This window comes from Rhinopithecus roxellana, chromosome 8 (genome assembly GCF_007565055.1).
Source record: "Rhinopithecus roxellana isolate Shanxi Qingling chromosome 8, ASM756505v1, whole genome shotgun sequence".
Taxonomy (NCBI): Eukaryota; Metazoa; Chordata; class Mammalia; order Primates; family Cercopithecidae; genus Rhinopithecus; species Rhinopithecus roxellana.
In genome coordinates, this window is record NC_044556.1 from 42227985 (window position 1) to 42241631 (window position 13647).

Sequence of the window (13647 nt, forward strand, 5' to 3'; positions counted from 1 at the left end):
ATGGCATCTTTTAAGCAACCTGTGCTGGAGCAGATTGGGGAGAATGGCAGGAGGGCTATTTCCATACCCTGGATTTGCGACCTGTCTCTCTCCCTTCCCCCATCTCACAGCTGTCTCTGTCTATCCTGGGACCAACCTGGCCCCTTGTCTTCGTCATCTCAGAAAACGGCACCCTCTGCCTTTCTCTCAGTTTGGGGGGGGTTCTCTCTAGAAACTGTTTAGACACTGGGAAAGAAGGGCAGGAAACTCAGGATTCAGTTAGCTGAGACCCCGGTCGCCCACCCGGTAAGCTCAAGTTCAGGGGCCCTGCCGCTAGACCTCCCTTCCCCTCCCCCTGACTCTCAATTCCTCCTCTTATTGGCCAAAAGTTTCCGCCCACTTGGGGATGTTGACTTTTCATTGGTCAGTTTCTGGTCACATGATTCTCTTCTCGGGCTGCAAACGAAGGGAAGCCAGCAACAGGTTAAGCTGAAGACCGAAGCAAGAGCTGGGTCAGGTAATGCCTTAGCTGGGAAGGGGTCCACAGATTCCCTGTGACGGGGGTGGAATAAGGAAAAGGGAAGGGGGAACTAATCTAGAAGGAATGAACTGCTTTTGATTTCCGGGCTGGGGGAGGAGGGCCAGGTGCCAACACTAACAAAACAGGAACCCCAGGCAAGTGGCCCTAGATCCTTTGCTTTAGAGGTTTGGAGGCGCAACTGTTAGAAGAGTTTAAATTAACTAGAGACGAGACTTCCTAGCTTTGTACTGAGTGGGAGAGCTCCCCCTTTAGCTGTTTTTTAGAAATAGCAGAAGTCTCTGTCATAATCCTTACAGGAGGTGTTTGTTGAATCCTGCCTGAATGAAAAGAAGGGGGTGGGGGGAGGGAGTGGAGGTGGGTTTTCTTCCAGAAGGTCGATGAAAAGAAAAAGATCTAGAAACACAGCAGGGAAGGGTGGAGATTAGACAGCAGAAGGAACTTCCTAATAAGGCAGTGAGATGCTGGCTTGGGAGAAGAGGGGTATTTTTTTGAATCCTGGGTTAACCTAACCAAGAGAGAGATATCAGGGTTTGGGACCCAGAGTATAGGAGCTTCAGAGTGTCTCCTATTTGGGCCTCATAAGTATTTGTTTTGTTGACCCAAATACCTTTGCTGGTTTCCATGGAGACAGTGGGTCTGACATCACTGTGGTTGCCATGGTGCCTGGTTCTAGAGGACCTGAGCAGGCTGTACACACAGCTAGGGATAAACAGGGACTTCAGCCCAAGCTGCTGCCACTTCCTTCCTGCCACCACCTGTTAACAGTCAGCAACTGGGGATGGGGAGATGATGACAATGGCGGGGGCGGAGCCACAAGCGGAAGGCTGAACAGCTATGGCTCTATGGATACTTAGAGATGCATGCCAGGGTGTCCTGTTGGACTTGGTACAGGGAAGTCATTGCAGCCATTCTCCTGTCTCCGTGTGGGATGGGTGCATGTGTCTGGGAGGATGGGCATTGGGAAAGACCTATCCAGGACTTGGATCTTGACTGGCAGGAGCCACAGGAGGTTATTTAGGGCACCACGTGGGACTTGAAAACAGCTCAAACGGAAGGGGATAATGTGGTTGGTTTCAAAGGTAGAACTGCCGTACTGTCCCAGCCTCACTTCCCTTTTCCTGAGTTTCCTTATAAAGTGCTCGGGAAGCAGTCATTTATCCTCTTCTGAAGGATCACAATCCTACTCTTGAGAGGTCAGCTCATCTATCCTTCCACCTTTATGCCTGGTCCCAACAGGAGCTGCCTGAGGGAACTGTCTTAGCCTTCAATGAAGGGGCGGATCCCTCTCTTCTTACCCTGCTTTGTGTCAGTCAGGCTTTGGAAACTGGAGTGATTCCCTCCCCTGTCCCTATCAAGTCAGAGCAGATTAACGGGGTGCAGGACCATAGCCCTGATTTTTGTCTATTTTTTGCAAGCTATAAAGTGGTGTATATATACATGATAGTTGCCATAAATCCATTTTCCCAGTCACCTTCAAGTTCCCTAACACCAAACTCTGGCGATTACTAAGAAGGTAAACAGAATTTATAATGGAGCTGAGAGTGATGAGGAGACTTATAAAAGGTGCATCCAGGTGGATCTAAGCTATGCCAGTGGTTCTCAACCCTGGGTGCGCATGAGAATCATTTGAGAGGTTTTTAAAAAGACCCACGCCTGGGCCTACACCCCAACTCAATTGAATCAAAATCTTAGGTGATTCCAATGTGCAACCAAGATTGAGAACCATTGAACTAGACCATACCAAGGACTTATGCTGGGCAAGTGGTGGGACATTTAGGGCTGAAGGAGGCCATCAAGTCTTCCTTTGCAGGTCCTGGGGGAGAAGGTAGTGATTGTGTAGGTACCTGGTGTTGTGAAGGGAGGGCTGTGTTGTTTTCCTGCTCTTCTTATTAACAAGGCTTCTTATTGGCAAGTCAAGTCTGTCAACCTTGCTGGGCTTAATCTTCCCTGACTAAAATGTCAGGGGGCTGGACTGGAATTCCCCAGAGCCTTTCCAGCCTATGCTACTTTGACCTTTCAAGGTCAGTTCAGTTTTCCAAGGCCCTGTTGGTCCCTGGAAAAGGCTGGCTTCTCTGTGGCTGTTGGCAGGTTCTGATTTGCAAGGCAAACACTGCTTAGAAGAATTGGGGTATCAGGGAGAGAAGGACTGGAACCAGGCTTGGTTCTGGAGGCTGCTGCCCAGCACTTGAACCTTGGAACCCAGCCAAGGCTGCTTTCTGCATCCTGCCCCTCCTGAAGGGAGCACCCATCCTTAAGAGAGCTTTCTTCTGCAGGTGGCAGCCACAGCAGCCTCAGGGACCTCAGCAACTATGGCCTCCTGCCCAGACTCTGATAATAGCTGGGTGCTTGCTGGCTCTGAGGTAGGAAGAGCAGGCCTGGGAACCATGGGGACAGGGTTGGGGGGTGTTTCTGCAGTGCTGGGCTTCTTTCTTGGTGGGTCCTTTTCCTTAGTCCTGATGGTCACTTGCATCACTTCCTGCTGGCTGTTAGAGGAACTCCAGTAGCAGGAAGAAGGAGATCGGGCCCCAGGGGTCAGGTGTTGGCACTTGGACCATGCTGTGAAGGAAGGGACCAGTTCGGTAAGCCGAGACAAGTAGGGAGGGATTTCGAATGGAGAGACCAATGTGAACAAAGGTCCCGAGGCGATAGTGGGGAAAGCCATGCTGGGGGAGACTGTGGGACACCCATGGGTGATGTGGAGATGTGGATTGGAGCCAGTGTTGGAGTGAGGTTGGGGGCAGAACCTCGGAACCCCTGGAAGAGACCTGAAGGGCCTGGCTGAGGCCTTCAGGCCTCATCCTGATGGGAAATCAACGTGGGGCTTTGGGTTAGAGGGATCAGGACAATCATTGTCTTGGGCAGAGGGTGAAGCCACTGTGCAGCCTGGGTGGGAACAGGGAGAGAGTGTTTTGAACACCCCCTGCAGAAGTCCAGGTAGCAGCTGGTGGGGCAGAAGCCCACTGAGGAGGGAGAAGGGGGCTGGCAGGATGGGGAAATGAGTGGCTAGAGAAGGGATGGCAAAAATTTGTCAAAGACATCTCTGAGAGTTCCAAGACCTTGCGACTTTGTATATTAGAGCCACCAGGAGGGGAGGAGGGGAGGAGCTTGGTTTCAATATGTTGAGTTTGAGGTGCCCTTGAGGAACCCAGCTGGGAGTAAGGAGTTGACCTTGGGGATGATGCTGGAGCAAGATACATGGATTGAGACTCGCTGGCAGAGGGAAGGCAGGTATGAGCAGGCGGGCACCAGGCTCTCAGAGCCCCGGCCTCCTGTTGAGGTGTCTTTGTTGACAGCTGGGGGACCTTGGGCATGCCATTTCACCTCTCTGTCCCCTCTTGTAAAATGCGGGTCATGATTTTTGCCTTGTAGGAGGGACCATGAGAATAAAAATGTTTTGAAAATGGCAAAGACACAACTAAGATGAAGCATTATTCTCTCTTTTTTTTTTTTTTGAGACGGAGTCTCGCTCGGTTGCCCGGGCTGGAGTGCAGTGGCCGGATCTCAGCTCACTGCAAGCTCTGCCTCCCGGGTTTATGCCATTCTCCTGCCTCAGCCTCCCGAGTAGCTGGGACTACAGGGGCCCGCCACCTTGCCCGGCTAGTTTTTTGTATTTTTTAGTAGAGACGGGGTTTCACCATGTTAGCCAGGATGGTCTCGATCTCCTGACCTCGTGATCCGCCCGTCTCGGCCTCCCAAAGTGCTGGGATTACAGGCTTGAGCCACCGCGCCCGGCCTGAAGCATTATTCTCAAAGGGGTAGTTGGAGCCACGGGGTGGTGGCAGGCCAGGGCCCTGTGGAAGGGGAGTAGGCAGAGGGAGGAGGCCAAGGCTGTGTGGCCAGGGCTGAATATTCAGGCTGAGAACACCCTGGAGACAGGCTGTCTGTGGTTGGGGTGGGTTGGGCTTCTGTGAGCAGCTGCTGGGTGTTGGGGGAGTGTCAGGGGCCAGTGGGAAAGGCCAGAAAGGCTTGGGAGATGTAAGTAGTTGTCCAGTTGAGAGGGCAGCTGCAGTGACACCCTGGGAGGCATAACTGTGACCCGTGGGCACCCAGGGAACTTTGTTCTCTTGCCTTCCTCCCACCCTTAATATTATAATATCTGGGTTGTTCATCTGTGGGGAAGGAAGTGCTACTGATCTTGAGGGGAGGGAAATCTAGGCTGTAGCTCACCTCCTGGCAGGGGGGCACCAGGTTTGTGCTGCATCCAGTGCCTTGGTGTGGTGGTGCTTCTCTGTGTAGCGGAAACCTGGCCCCTGAAAGTTCCTCCTCGCAGTGAGTGAGGCTGGGGAATGGCCAAGCACTTGGTGCTGCCTGGAGCCCCTTTTCGGGCCAGCTCATGACTGAACGTGTGTGTTTCTGGGATGTGGACTGGGGCCCCATTCTCGGGTGCAGCCCTTCTCCTTGCACTTCTCCTCCCAGAGCCTACCCGTGGAGACGCTGGGCCCGGCATCTAGGATGGACCCAGAATCTGAGAGAGCCCTGCAGGCCCCTCACAGCCCCTCCAAGGCAGATGGGGAAGAATTAGCTGGGACCATGGATGGAGAAGGTACCAGGCCCTGCTTAGGACGTGCCTTACTGGACAAAGCTATTCTCCATATTTTGGGGTTTCCCAGTTTCCTCAGAGAAAGGGAGGCTGGTTCGTTTTAGTTCCTCCGTTAATCTCAGTTGACAAACTCCTTTTCTCATTCCATCTGGCTTTTTCCTGCCCCTTCCAACCTGGTAGGGGCCCGTGGGAGACAAGAGGACTGCATAGGAAATTCAGCTGGGGCAGTGGGTTTTTCTGGGCCTTTTCTCCTACCACAGGGACACTCTTCCAGACTGAAAGCCCTCAGTCTGGCAGCATTCTAACAGAGGAGGCTGAGGTCAAGGTGAGGAGCTTCCCTGTGGGAAGGAAGGGAGGTAGGGAGGGCTAGCAGCTGCTCACTGCTGCATCTGCATTAGGGCACCCTGGAAGATGATGTTTGTGGTGTGGAGTCTCCTGGTCCCGGAGACACAGTAGTCCAGGGAGACCTGCAGGAGACCACCGTGGTGACAGACCTGGGACCAGACACACAGGACCTGGAAGGCCAGAGCCCTCCACAGAACCTGCCTTCAACCCCCAAAGCAGGTGAGAGTCCTCCTTGTCTCTCTTGTCACTCTCCTTCTAGAAGGTATGGGAGAGGGATCAGCCACAGAGGACATGCTCTGGTCCAGGCCCTGGGGCTGAGCACCTTGGTGCTCTCCTTTCTCACCACTACCCCTGGGACATTGAGGCCCAGAAAGGTTGAATGACTTGACCAAGGTCACACTGCTGGTAAGGGGCAGGGCCCACATCTGGTTGACTCTTTCCTCTCTGCCATGGGGGCCTCCTCTTTTCTTGCCTCCAGAATTCAACCCTCATTCTGGAGTCCCTTCCTTGTGCTGGCCCTGGGCCTGGGCAGAGGGAAGATGAGTGGTTACCGCCTATGTAAGCGGCAGATCAGACTGAGCCAAGGTGCATATCAGACCTAAGAGAGGTACAGAAATATAATTAAGGTACTCCCAAAGGAGGGAGAGGCCATTCAGTCAGGAGACTGGTTGAGGGCAAGGGAGAGGCTGGGACAGTGAGAGGTGACATTTGAGTGGAGCCCTGAGCACAGAGTAGGCTTTTGGTACGTAGGGCAGGGGAAAGAGATTATTTTAGGCCAAGGCTGCAGCATCAGCAAAGGAGTGGGGACCACTTGTCTTGTGCTAAGGAGTTCTGTTCCAGGCTTGTGGCAGAGAAGTATAGGAATTGGTCCCTGTTGAGTGACAGGATGGAGGGCCTGGGGGTCATTTAGGAGGCAACTGCACTGGTCAGGAAAAGATGATGCAGACCTGGGCCAGGCACGGTGGCTTGCACCTATAATCTCAGCACTTTGGGAGGCTGAGGTAGGAGAATTGCTTGAGCCCGGGAATTCAAGACTGCAGTGAGCCATGATCATCCCACTGCACTCTAGCCTGGACAACAAAGCGAGACCCTGTTTCTAAAGAAAATAAAAATTGGCCAGGCGCGGTGGCTCATGCCTGTAATCCCAGCACTTTGGGAGGCCGAGGTGGGTGGATCACAAGGTCAGGAGTTCAAGACCAGCCTGGCCAAGATGGTGAAACCCCATCTCTACTAAAAATAAAAAATTAGCCGGGCGTGGTGGCATGCGTCTGTAGTCCCAGTTACTCGAGAAGCTGAGGTAGGAGAATCCCTTGAACCCGGGAGGTGGAGGTTGCAGTGAGCCGAGATCGCGCCACTGCACTCTAGCCTGGGCGACAGAGCGAGACTCCATCTCAGAAAAAAAAAAAAAAAAAAGAAAGAAAAAAGAAAATAAAAATAGGCGGCTGGGTGTGGTGGCCCACGCCTGTAGTCCCAGCACTTTGAGAGGCCAAGGTGGGTGGATCACCTGAGGTCAGAAGTTTGAGACCAGCCTGGGCAACATGGTGAAATCCCGTGTCTACTAAAAATACAGAAATTAGCCGGGTGTGGTGGTGCACGCCTGTAGTCCCAACTACTTCCCAGCTACCTGGGAAGCTGAGGCAGGGGAATTGCTTGAACCCAGGAGGCAGGGGTTGCAGTGAGCCAAGATCGTGCCGCTGCACTCCAGCCTGGGTGACAGAGGTAGACTCTGCCTCAAAAAATAAAATAAAAATAAATAAATAAAATAAAATAAATAAAAATAAAAATAGGCTGGGTGTGGTGGCTCACACCTATAATCCTTGCAGTTTGGGAGGCTGAGGCAGGTGGATCACTTGAGCTCAGCCTGGGAACCCCATCTTTACAAAAAAATACAAAAAAAAAAAAAAAAAAAAATAGCCGGGCGTAATGATGCATGCCTATAGTCCCAGCTACTCGGGAGGCTGAGGTGGGAGGATCACTTGAGCCTGGGAGGCAGAGGTTACGGTGAGTTGTGATCGCATCACTGCACTCCAGTCTGGGCGACAGAGCCAGACCCTGTCTCAAAAAATAAATAAATAAAAATTAAAAAATATTAAAAAAAAAAAGAAAGAAGATGCAGACCTGAACTAACGCAGGTACAGTGTGGGTTGTGAACAGGGGTAGACTGTCAAGATGTTTCAGTGTAGAACTGTGAAATTGTCTGGATGTGAGGTGGAAAGGGAGGGCTTAGGTTAGCTAGGTGGTGGCAGCGGTGCCTTCCCCTGAATTGGGAAAACACTAGCAAAGAACCACTTTGCAGGGCAGTGTGTTGAATGTTTGGTCCCAGAGGGAGTGGCCAGTAGGCAGTCAGACATACAGGCTTGGAGCTCTGGGATGTCAAGTCAGGAGTTACACACTAAGGACTCATTGCTGAAGCGGGGTGTCAGTGGTGGTGAGAGAGTTGTGAATATGTGTACAGTGAGAAGAGCAGAGAACCTGAAATGGTGCTAGGGAAACCACCGACTATAGGATCAGGGAAGAGCCTGGGAGGGAGAATGGGAAGGAGTGGCCAGAGAGTTTGGAGGGGACCCAGGAGGATATTAATAGCTGCAGAGGTTTGATGCACGGCACACACTGAGGAAGGAGGATACTTTCAGGATGAAAATGGCTTTTATAGCTTGTACATTGACAGCACTGGTCTCCTGCCTCCAAACTGGGCAGGGGCAGTCATCAATGCCTAGGCAGAAGTGGGCAAGTGGGCAGGGTCTTCATGTGCCCCTCTCTGGGGTCAGGGCTGAGGACCTCCCTCCCTGTGCCTTCCTCTGCTTCCCCTCTCTCCCTGTGTCTTCCCGTCTCTCCAGTCACCTCACTGCCCTGTCCCTGTTCTTTCCCCTAGCTTGGATCAGAGAGGAGGGCCACTGCTCCAGCAGTGAGGATGACACCGACGTGGACGTGGAGGGTCTGCGGAGACGGCGGGGCTGGGAGGCCGGCCCACCTCAGCCCGTGGCGCCCCTGGCTGTGGAGAACCAGGCTGGGGGTGAGGGTGCAGGCGGGGAGCTGGGCATCTCCCTCAACATGTGCCTCCTCGGGGCCCTGGTTCTGCTGGGCCTGGGGGTCCTCCTCTTCTCGGGTGAGTGGTACCTCTGAGGCTGGGGCTTTGGGCTTCCACACTTGCCTGCCCTCCTGCCATGTTCTCACCTTATTTCACCTCACCCCTCTCTGAGGGCCTCATCAGACTCCTCTGTCTTTATCCTTAGGTGGCCTCTCAGAGTCTGAGACTGGTGAGTAGGGAGGGGCCTGGCCTGTGCTGGGGGGTTTTGTGTGTTCTTTGGTTCTCTGGGTCAGGAGTAGGGGTGCTGGGGGCTCACATTTACTTCTCAGTTAGTGGCCTTGTCAGCTGTTCAGGGTGCCCCTTGGCCCTTTACCTCACCAGACCTCTCAGCCACAGGGTGGGTCCTGAACAGGAGTGGTGACTGTGTGAATGGGAGGGTGTGGGGAGAATGGGCTCTGTGTGCCTCAGGACCAGTTTCAGGACTTCCCTTTCCCACAGGGCCCATGGAGGAAGTGGAGCTGCAGGTCCTCCCGGACACTGGGTCAGACCCCGAGCTGCTGGATGCTGTAGGGGACAGGCAGGTATATGTGAATGTCTCCAGAGGCAGGTGGGGCCTGGCTGGGGAGAACCTGGGCTGTGGGGTAGCATGGCATAACAGGCTCTTCTGCCCTCAGGATGGGCTAAGGGAACAGCTGCAGTCCTCAGTGCCTCCTGACCATGTCCCCAGCCTGCAGAACATGGGTCTTCTGCTGGACAAGCTGGCCAAAGAGAATCAGGACATCCGGCTACTGCAGGCCCAGCTGCAGGTGGGCATAGGCAGGAGGGGCTGGGCTAGGGTAACCCACCTAGGCCAGGTGTCTGTCCTAGCATTCTCCCCCAAAAGGAATGTTTCCTATTTACCCACACATCCTGAACCTCCCCTCTCCCACTATAGTCAGGGCATTTTCCCAGTTCTTGGTTCACATCCCTGTGCTAAGGTTTGGGCCAGGGCTGGCATACCTGTTCTACATGGTACATAAAACATACATGGTATCACCTGTGATTGACTGGTGTAGTCTGCCTGGAGCACTGTGTGGAAAAGGATTTAAATAACATGCCAAGTGCCATGATCAGTTAACACTGTTCCAGGTACAGGAAGTGGAAACAAAACCGTGAGAGCCACACATTGGTTATCCTTAGGTGAATCTAGGAAATGTGTGCTTATATAGAGACATATATATATAAATATGTGCCGAGACCCAAGATGGAATTTGGGGATCCCTGTGTCTCATTCATGATGAAGATGGGGTAGAGGATGAAAACCAAATCCTCTGGGTGTTCCAGGCCATAAAAGGGGCTCAGGCCACCTGCTCACTATAATGGAATGGAATTGGCGTAGAAAGCATTGGGGCTATCCTGACAAGAACTCTTTGTGACTTCCTTTGTTCCAAACCATATTCCAGGCCCAGAAGGAAGAGCTTCAGAGCCTTATGCACCAGCCCAAAGGGCTAGAGGAGGAGAATGCCCAGCTCCGGGGTGCTCTGCAGCAGGGCGAAGCCTTCCAGCGGGCTCTGGAGTCAGAGCTGCAGCAGCTGCGGGCCCGGCTCCAGGGGCTGGAGGCCGACTGTGTCCGGGGCACGGATGGAGTGTGCCTCAGTGGGGGTAGAGGCCCACAGGGTGACAAGGCCATCAAGGAGCAAGGCCCCAGGGAACAGGAGCCAGAACTCAGCTTCCTGAAGCAGAAGGAACAGCTGGAGGCTGAGGCACAGGCATTAAGGCAAGAGTTGGAGAAGCAGCGACGGCTGCTGGGGTCTGTACAGCAGGATCTGGAGAGGAGCTTGAAGGATGCCGGCCATGGGGACCCAGCTCATGCTGGCTTGGCTGAGCTGGGCCACAGATTGGCCCAGAAACTGCAGAGCCTGGAGAACGGGGGCCGGGACCCTGGGGTCTCTGCCAATGCCTCAGAGGCCTGGCACCAGAAGTCCCACTTCCAGAATTCCAGGGAGTGGAGTGGAAAGGAAAAGTGGTGGGATGGGCAGAGGGACCGGAAGGCTGAGCACTGGAACCATAAGAAGGAAGAATCTGGCCGGGAACGGAAGAAGAATAGGGGAGGTCAGGAGGACAGGGAGCCGGCAGGAAGGTGGAAGGAGGGCAGGCCAAGGGTGGAGGAGTCGGGGAGCAAGAAGGAGGGCAAGCGACAGGGCCTGAAGGAACCCCCAAGGAAAAGTGGTAGCTTCCACTCCTCTGGAGAAAAGCAGAAGCAACCTCGGTGGAGGGAAGGGGCTAAGGACAGCCATGACCCCCTGCCATCCTGGGCAGAACTGTTGAGGCCCAAGTACCGGGCACCCCAGGGCTGCTCAGGTGTGGATGAGTGTGCCCGGCAGGAGGGCCTGACTTTCTTCGGCACAGAGCTAGCCCCAGTGCGGCAACAGGAGCTGGCCTCTCTGCTAAGAACATACCTGGCACGGCTGCCCTGGGCTGGGCAGCTGACCAAGGAGCTACCCCTCTGGCCTGCTTTCTTTGGTGAGGACGGCATCTTCCGTCATGACCGCCTCCGCTTCCGGGATTTTGTGGATGCCCTGGAGGACAGCTTGGAGGAGGTGGCTGTGCAACAGACAGGTGATGATGATGAAGTAGATGACTTTGAGGACTTCATCTTCAGCCACTTCTTTGGAGACAAAGCACTGAAGAAGAGGTGGGCAGCTGTGGGGGAGTTGGGTCGGGTGGGACAGAGGCAGTTGGGAGGATGTGAAGAGCAAGGGTCATTAGTTTGAGGATGTATCCCTACTTTTGGTCCCCAGCTGGCTTCCCTTAGAAAAGTCATCCAGGTCCGCTTCCTTTCTTCCCTTGAGGGCAGGAAGCTGCCTATGCCTACCCCAGAGTGGTCCTGAGCAGTCCCCTTTTGGGCGGGGGGATTCTTTCTCCTGAGTTGCCCTGCCCTACCTCTACCTGCATGGCCGAGGGGACGAGGGAGATCCCCATCTTCCTGCCTTCCTGACTGGAGCCTTCATCCTGGGAGACCAGGTTTTCCCCCCATATGCTTGGCAGTGCCTGCTCAAGTCAGCTTCACTGGGAGGAGCAGGGTCCTCTCTCCTCGGGGAACCCATTTTCATCACATAGTATTGTCCGCTAAAGGCCTTTTTCTCCCCACAGGTCAGGGAAGAAGGACAAGCACTCACAGAGCCCAAGAGCTGCGGGGCCCACGGAGGGACACAGCCATAGCCGCCACCACCACCACCACCACCGGGGCTGACACCCTGCCGCACGGTGAATGGCCTTGGCCTGGCCCAGCCCAAGATGCCAGCGTTATCTAACTCCTGGAGGGTAGACTCTGTCCTGGCTTGTTTGGTGTCCTCAGATATCTTTCACACAGTAAAGCAAAATCACCAGCCCTGCACTGATGTCACTTTATCTAGAAGAAGGCCTTAGCTGGACCTGTTTCCGTCTATGCAAATGTATGCAGATACTCCAGGCCCTGGGATGTGGGCTTGTGTTTTGTCACTGTGAAGGGGGAGATGGGAGAGGAGCCTGTTTTGGGGTGGGGTGTGGGGAAGGCAATCTGATTCTGAAGCTAAAGAGCCTTCATCCTCTTGTGTGTATGTCCCCAGAGTGGGCCCCTTTGACCCACATGCTGACCGGTGCCTTGGGATTTGACTACAGTTGCTGGCTCGAGGCCCAGCACGAGGACTTTCCCTGGGGTTTTACTGGGTTTGGAAGCAGCTGTCCCCAGGGGGTGAAGTCCCCCCTTTTTTAACCCCTGCTTCTCTCATGGCCTCACCTCCCTATGTGAACTATAGACTCAGATCCCAATAAAGTGCTGTTGCAGCTATGATGCTGGGTGGTTTCTAAGCACGGGGGACACCCCACACCCTCTGCCTGAATGGGTGGGTCTATCCCAGGCACTGGTACTTCCCTCCTTGTCCTGTATCCCCCTTTGCCCTTGCCTTGCCCTTCCAACAAACTCTAGGCTCTTGAGAAGCTGACACTTCTCCTTTTGCTCACAGCTGCCTTGGCCGCACCCCTGGGAGATGTAGCAAATTGAGTGTGGGTTTTGGAGTCTGAGTCTCGGGCTCAAATCCAGGCTAAGTGATCTTGGGCAAGTTAATCTCTGGGAACTTTGGGTTTCTTATCCTCAAAAAAGGCAATGGAAGGGCTGGGGAAGAGATTAAATAAAGCAATGCAAGAAAAATGCCTCTCCTGTTTTGGGCTCTCAAAAATTACTGCCTTCTTTAGGGAAGGGTGTGGAGGAGGGAAAAGAACCCAGGCCCAGAAGGAAGAGCTTCTGGGGCTGGGGAGGTGAGGGAGCCACTAGGTGGCACCCTGGCTCCACATTTGCTCCAGACCTTGCCTCTCCCACTACTCACTGTCCCCAAAATCTCAGACCCTACCTCACTCACCCCAGGGCCTGCTCCACTGGCCAGCCCTCCCAAGATGACCAGATTCCCCTTGGCTATTCTCTAGGAAGTCCTCCCTGAGATCTAACCTCAGTCCCTTCGGCAATACACTGGGCTTCTTGACGATCTTGGAAATACCCAGGATGTACAGGGGACAGAATAATGTGGTGTGACTACTCAGGCAGGAGGGGATGGACTATAGGTTCTAGAAAGGGCTGTAACTGATGTCTGTGTTATTTAGCAAGTGAATATGTAACACTATTTAAGGGCTTAAAGGTATAGCTCATTGAATTCATGGGTGGGACAGGGGTTAGGGCAGGCTGGGGATGGAACAAGGACCACTAATTCAGCAAACATTTATAAAGTCTATTGTGTACCAGAAACAGAGAGGCACTGTGAATACAGAGGCACCTTAAGAAGCCTAAAGTTGGGTCGGGTGCTATGGTACATGCCTGTAATCCCAGCACTTTGGGAGGCTGAGGCGGACGGATTGCCTGAGCTCAGGAGTTCGACACCAGCCTGGGCAACATGGTGAAACCCCATCTCTACTAAAATACAAAAAATTAGCCGTGCCTGGTGGCAGGCGCCTTTAGTCCCAGCTACTCGGGAGGCTGAGGCAGGAGAATCACTTGAATCTGGGAGGCAGAGGTTGCAGTGAGCCAGGATCGTGCCACTGCACTCCAGCCTAGGCGACAGAGCAAGACTCTGGCTCAAAACAAAACAACAACAACAACAATAAAAAACTAAAAAAGAGAAGCCTATAGTCCAGTGGAACCTGCTTTCTGCAGCAGGAGTAACTGCAGTTAGATCTAAGGAAGAACTTTCAGGCAGAAGATCGGTG

General features: G+C 53.6%; 1 protein-coding gene across 3 annotated transcripts; it reads left to right on the forward strand.

Moving 5' to 3' along the window:
• The first annotated feature begins 265 nt into the window (after positions 1 to 265).
• PBXIP1 (PBX homeobox interacting protein 1) lies at positions 266 to 12603 on the forward strand. Of its 3 annotated transcripts, XM_030935725.1 has the most exons (12): positions 468 to 496; positions 2794 to 2880; positions 3011 to 3099; positions 4937 to 5063; positions 5321 to 5385; positions 5459 to 5624; positions 8278 to 8511; positions 8639 to 8662; positions 8932 to 9014; positions 9108 to 9239; positions 9876 to 11107; positions 11566 to 12603. In XM_030935725.1, the coding sequence occupies exons 4-12, from the start codon at positions 4973 to 4975 to the stop codon at positions 11663 to 11665; spliced, it is 2127 nt and encodes a 708-aa protein (XP_030791585.1). In that variant the 5' UTR covers positions 468 to 496; positions 2794 to 2880; positions 3011 to 3099; positions 4937 to 4972; the 3' UTR covers positions 11666 to 12603. The 3 variants fall into 3 exon arrangements, with proteins under 3 accessions (XP_010362980.2, XP_010362981.2, XP_030791585.1); XM_010364678.2 differs by lacking the exon at positions 3011 to 3099 and having other exon boundaries at positions 266 to 496; XM_010364679.2 differs by lacking the exons at positions 2794 to 2880; positions 3011 to 3099 and having other exon boundaries at positions 426 to 496.
• Positions 12604 to 13647: the final 1044 nt, after the last annotated feature.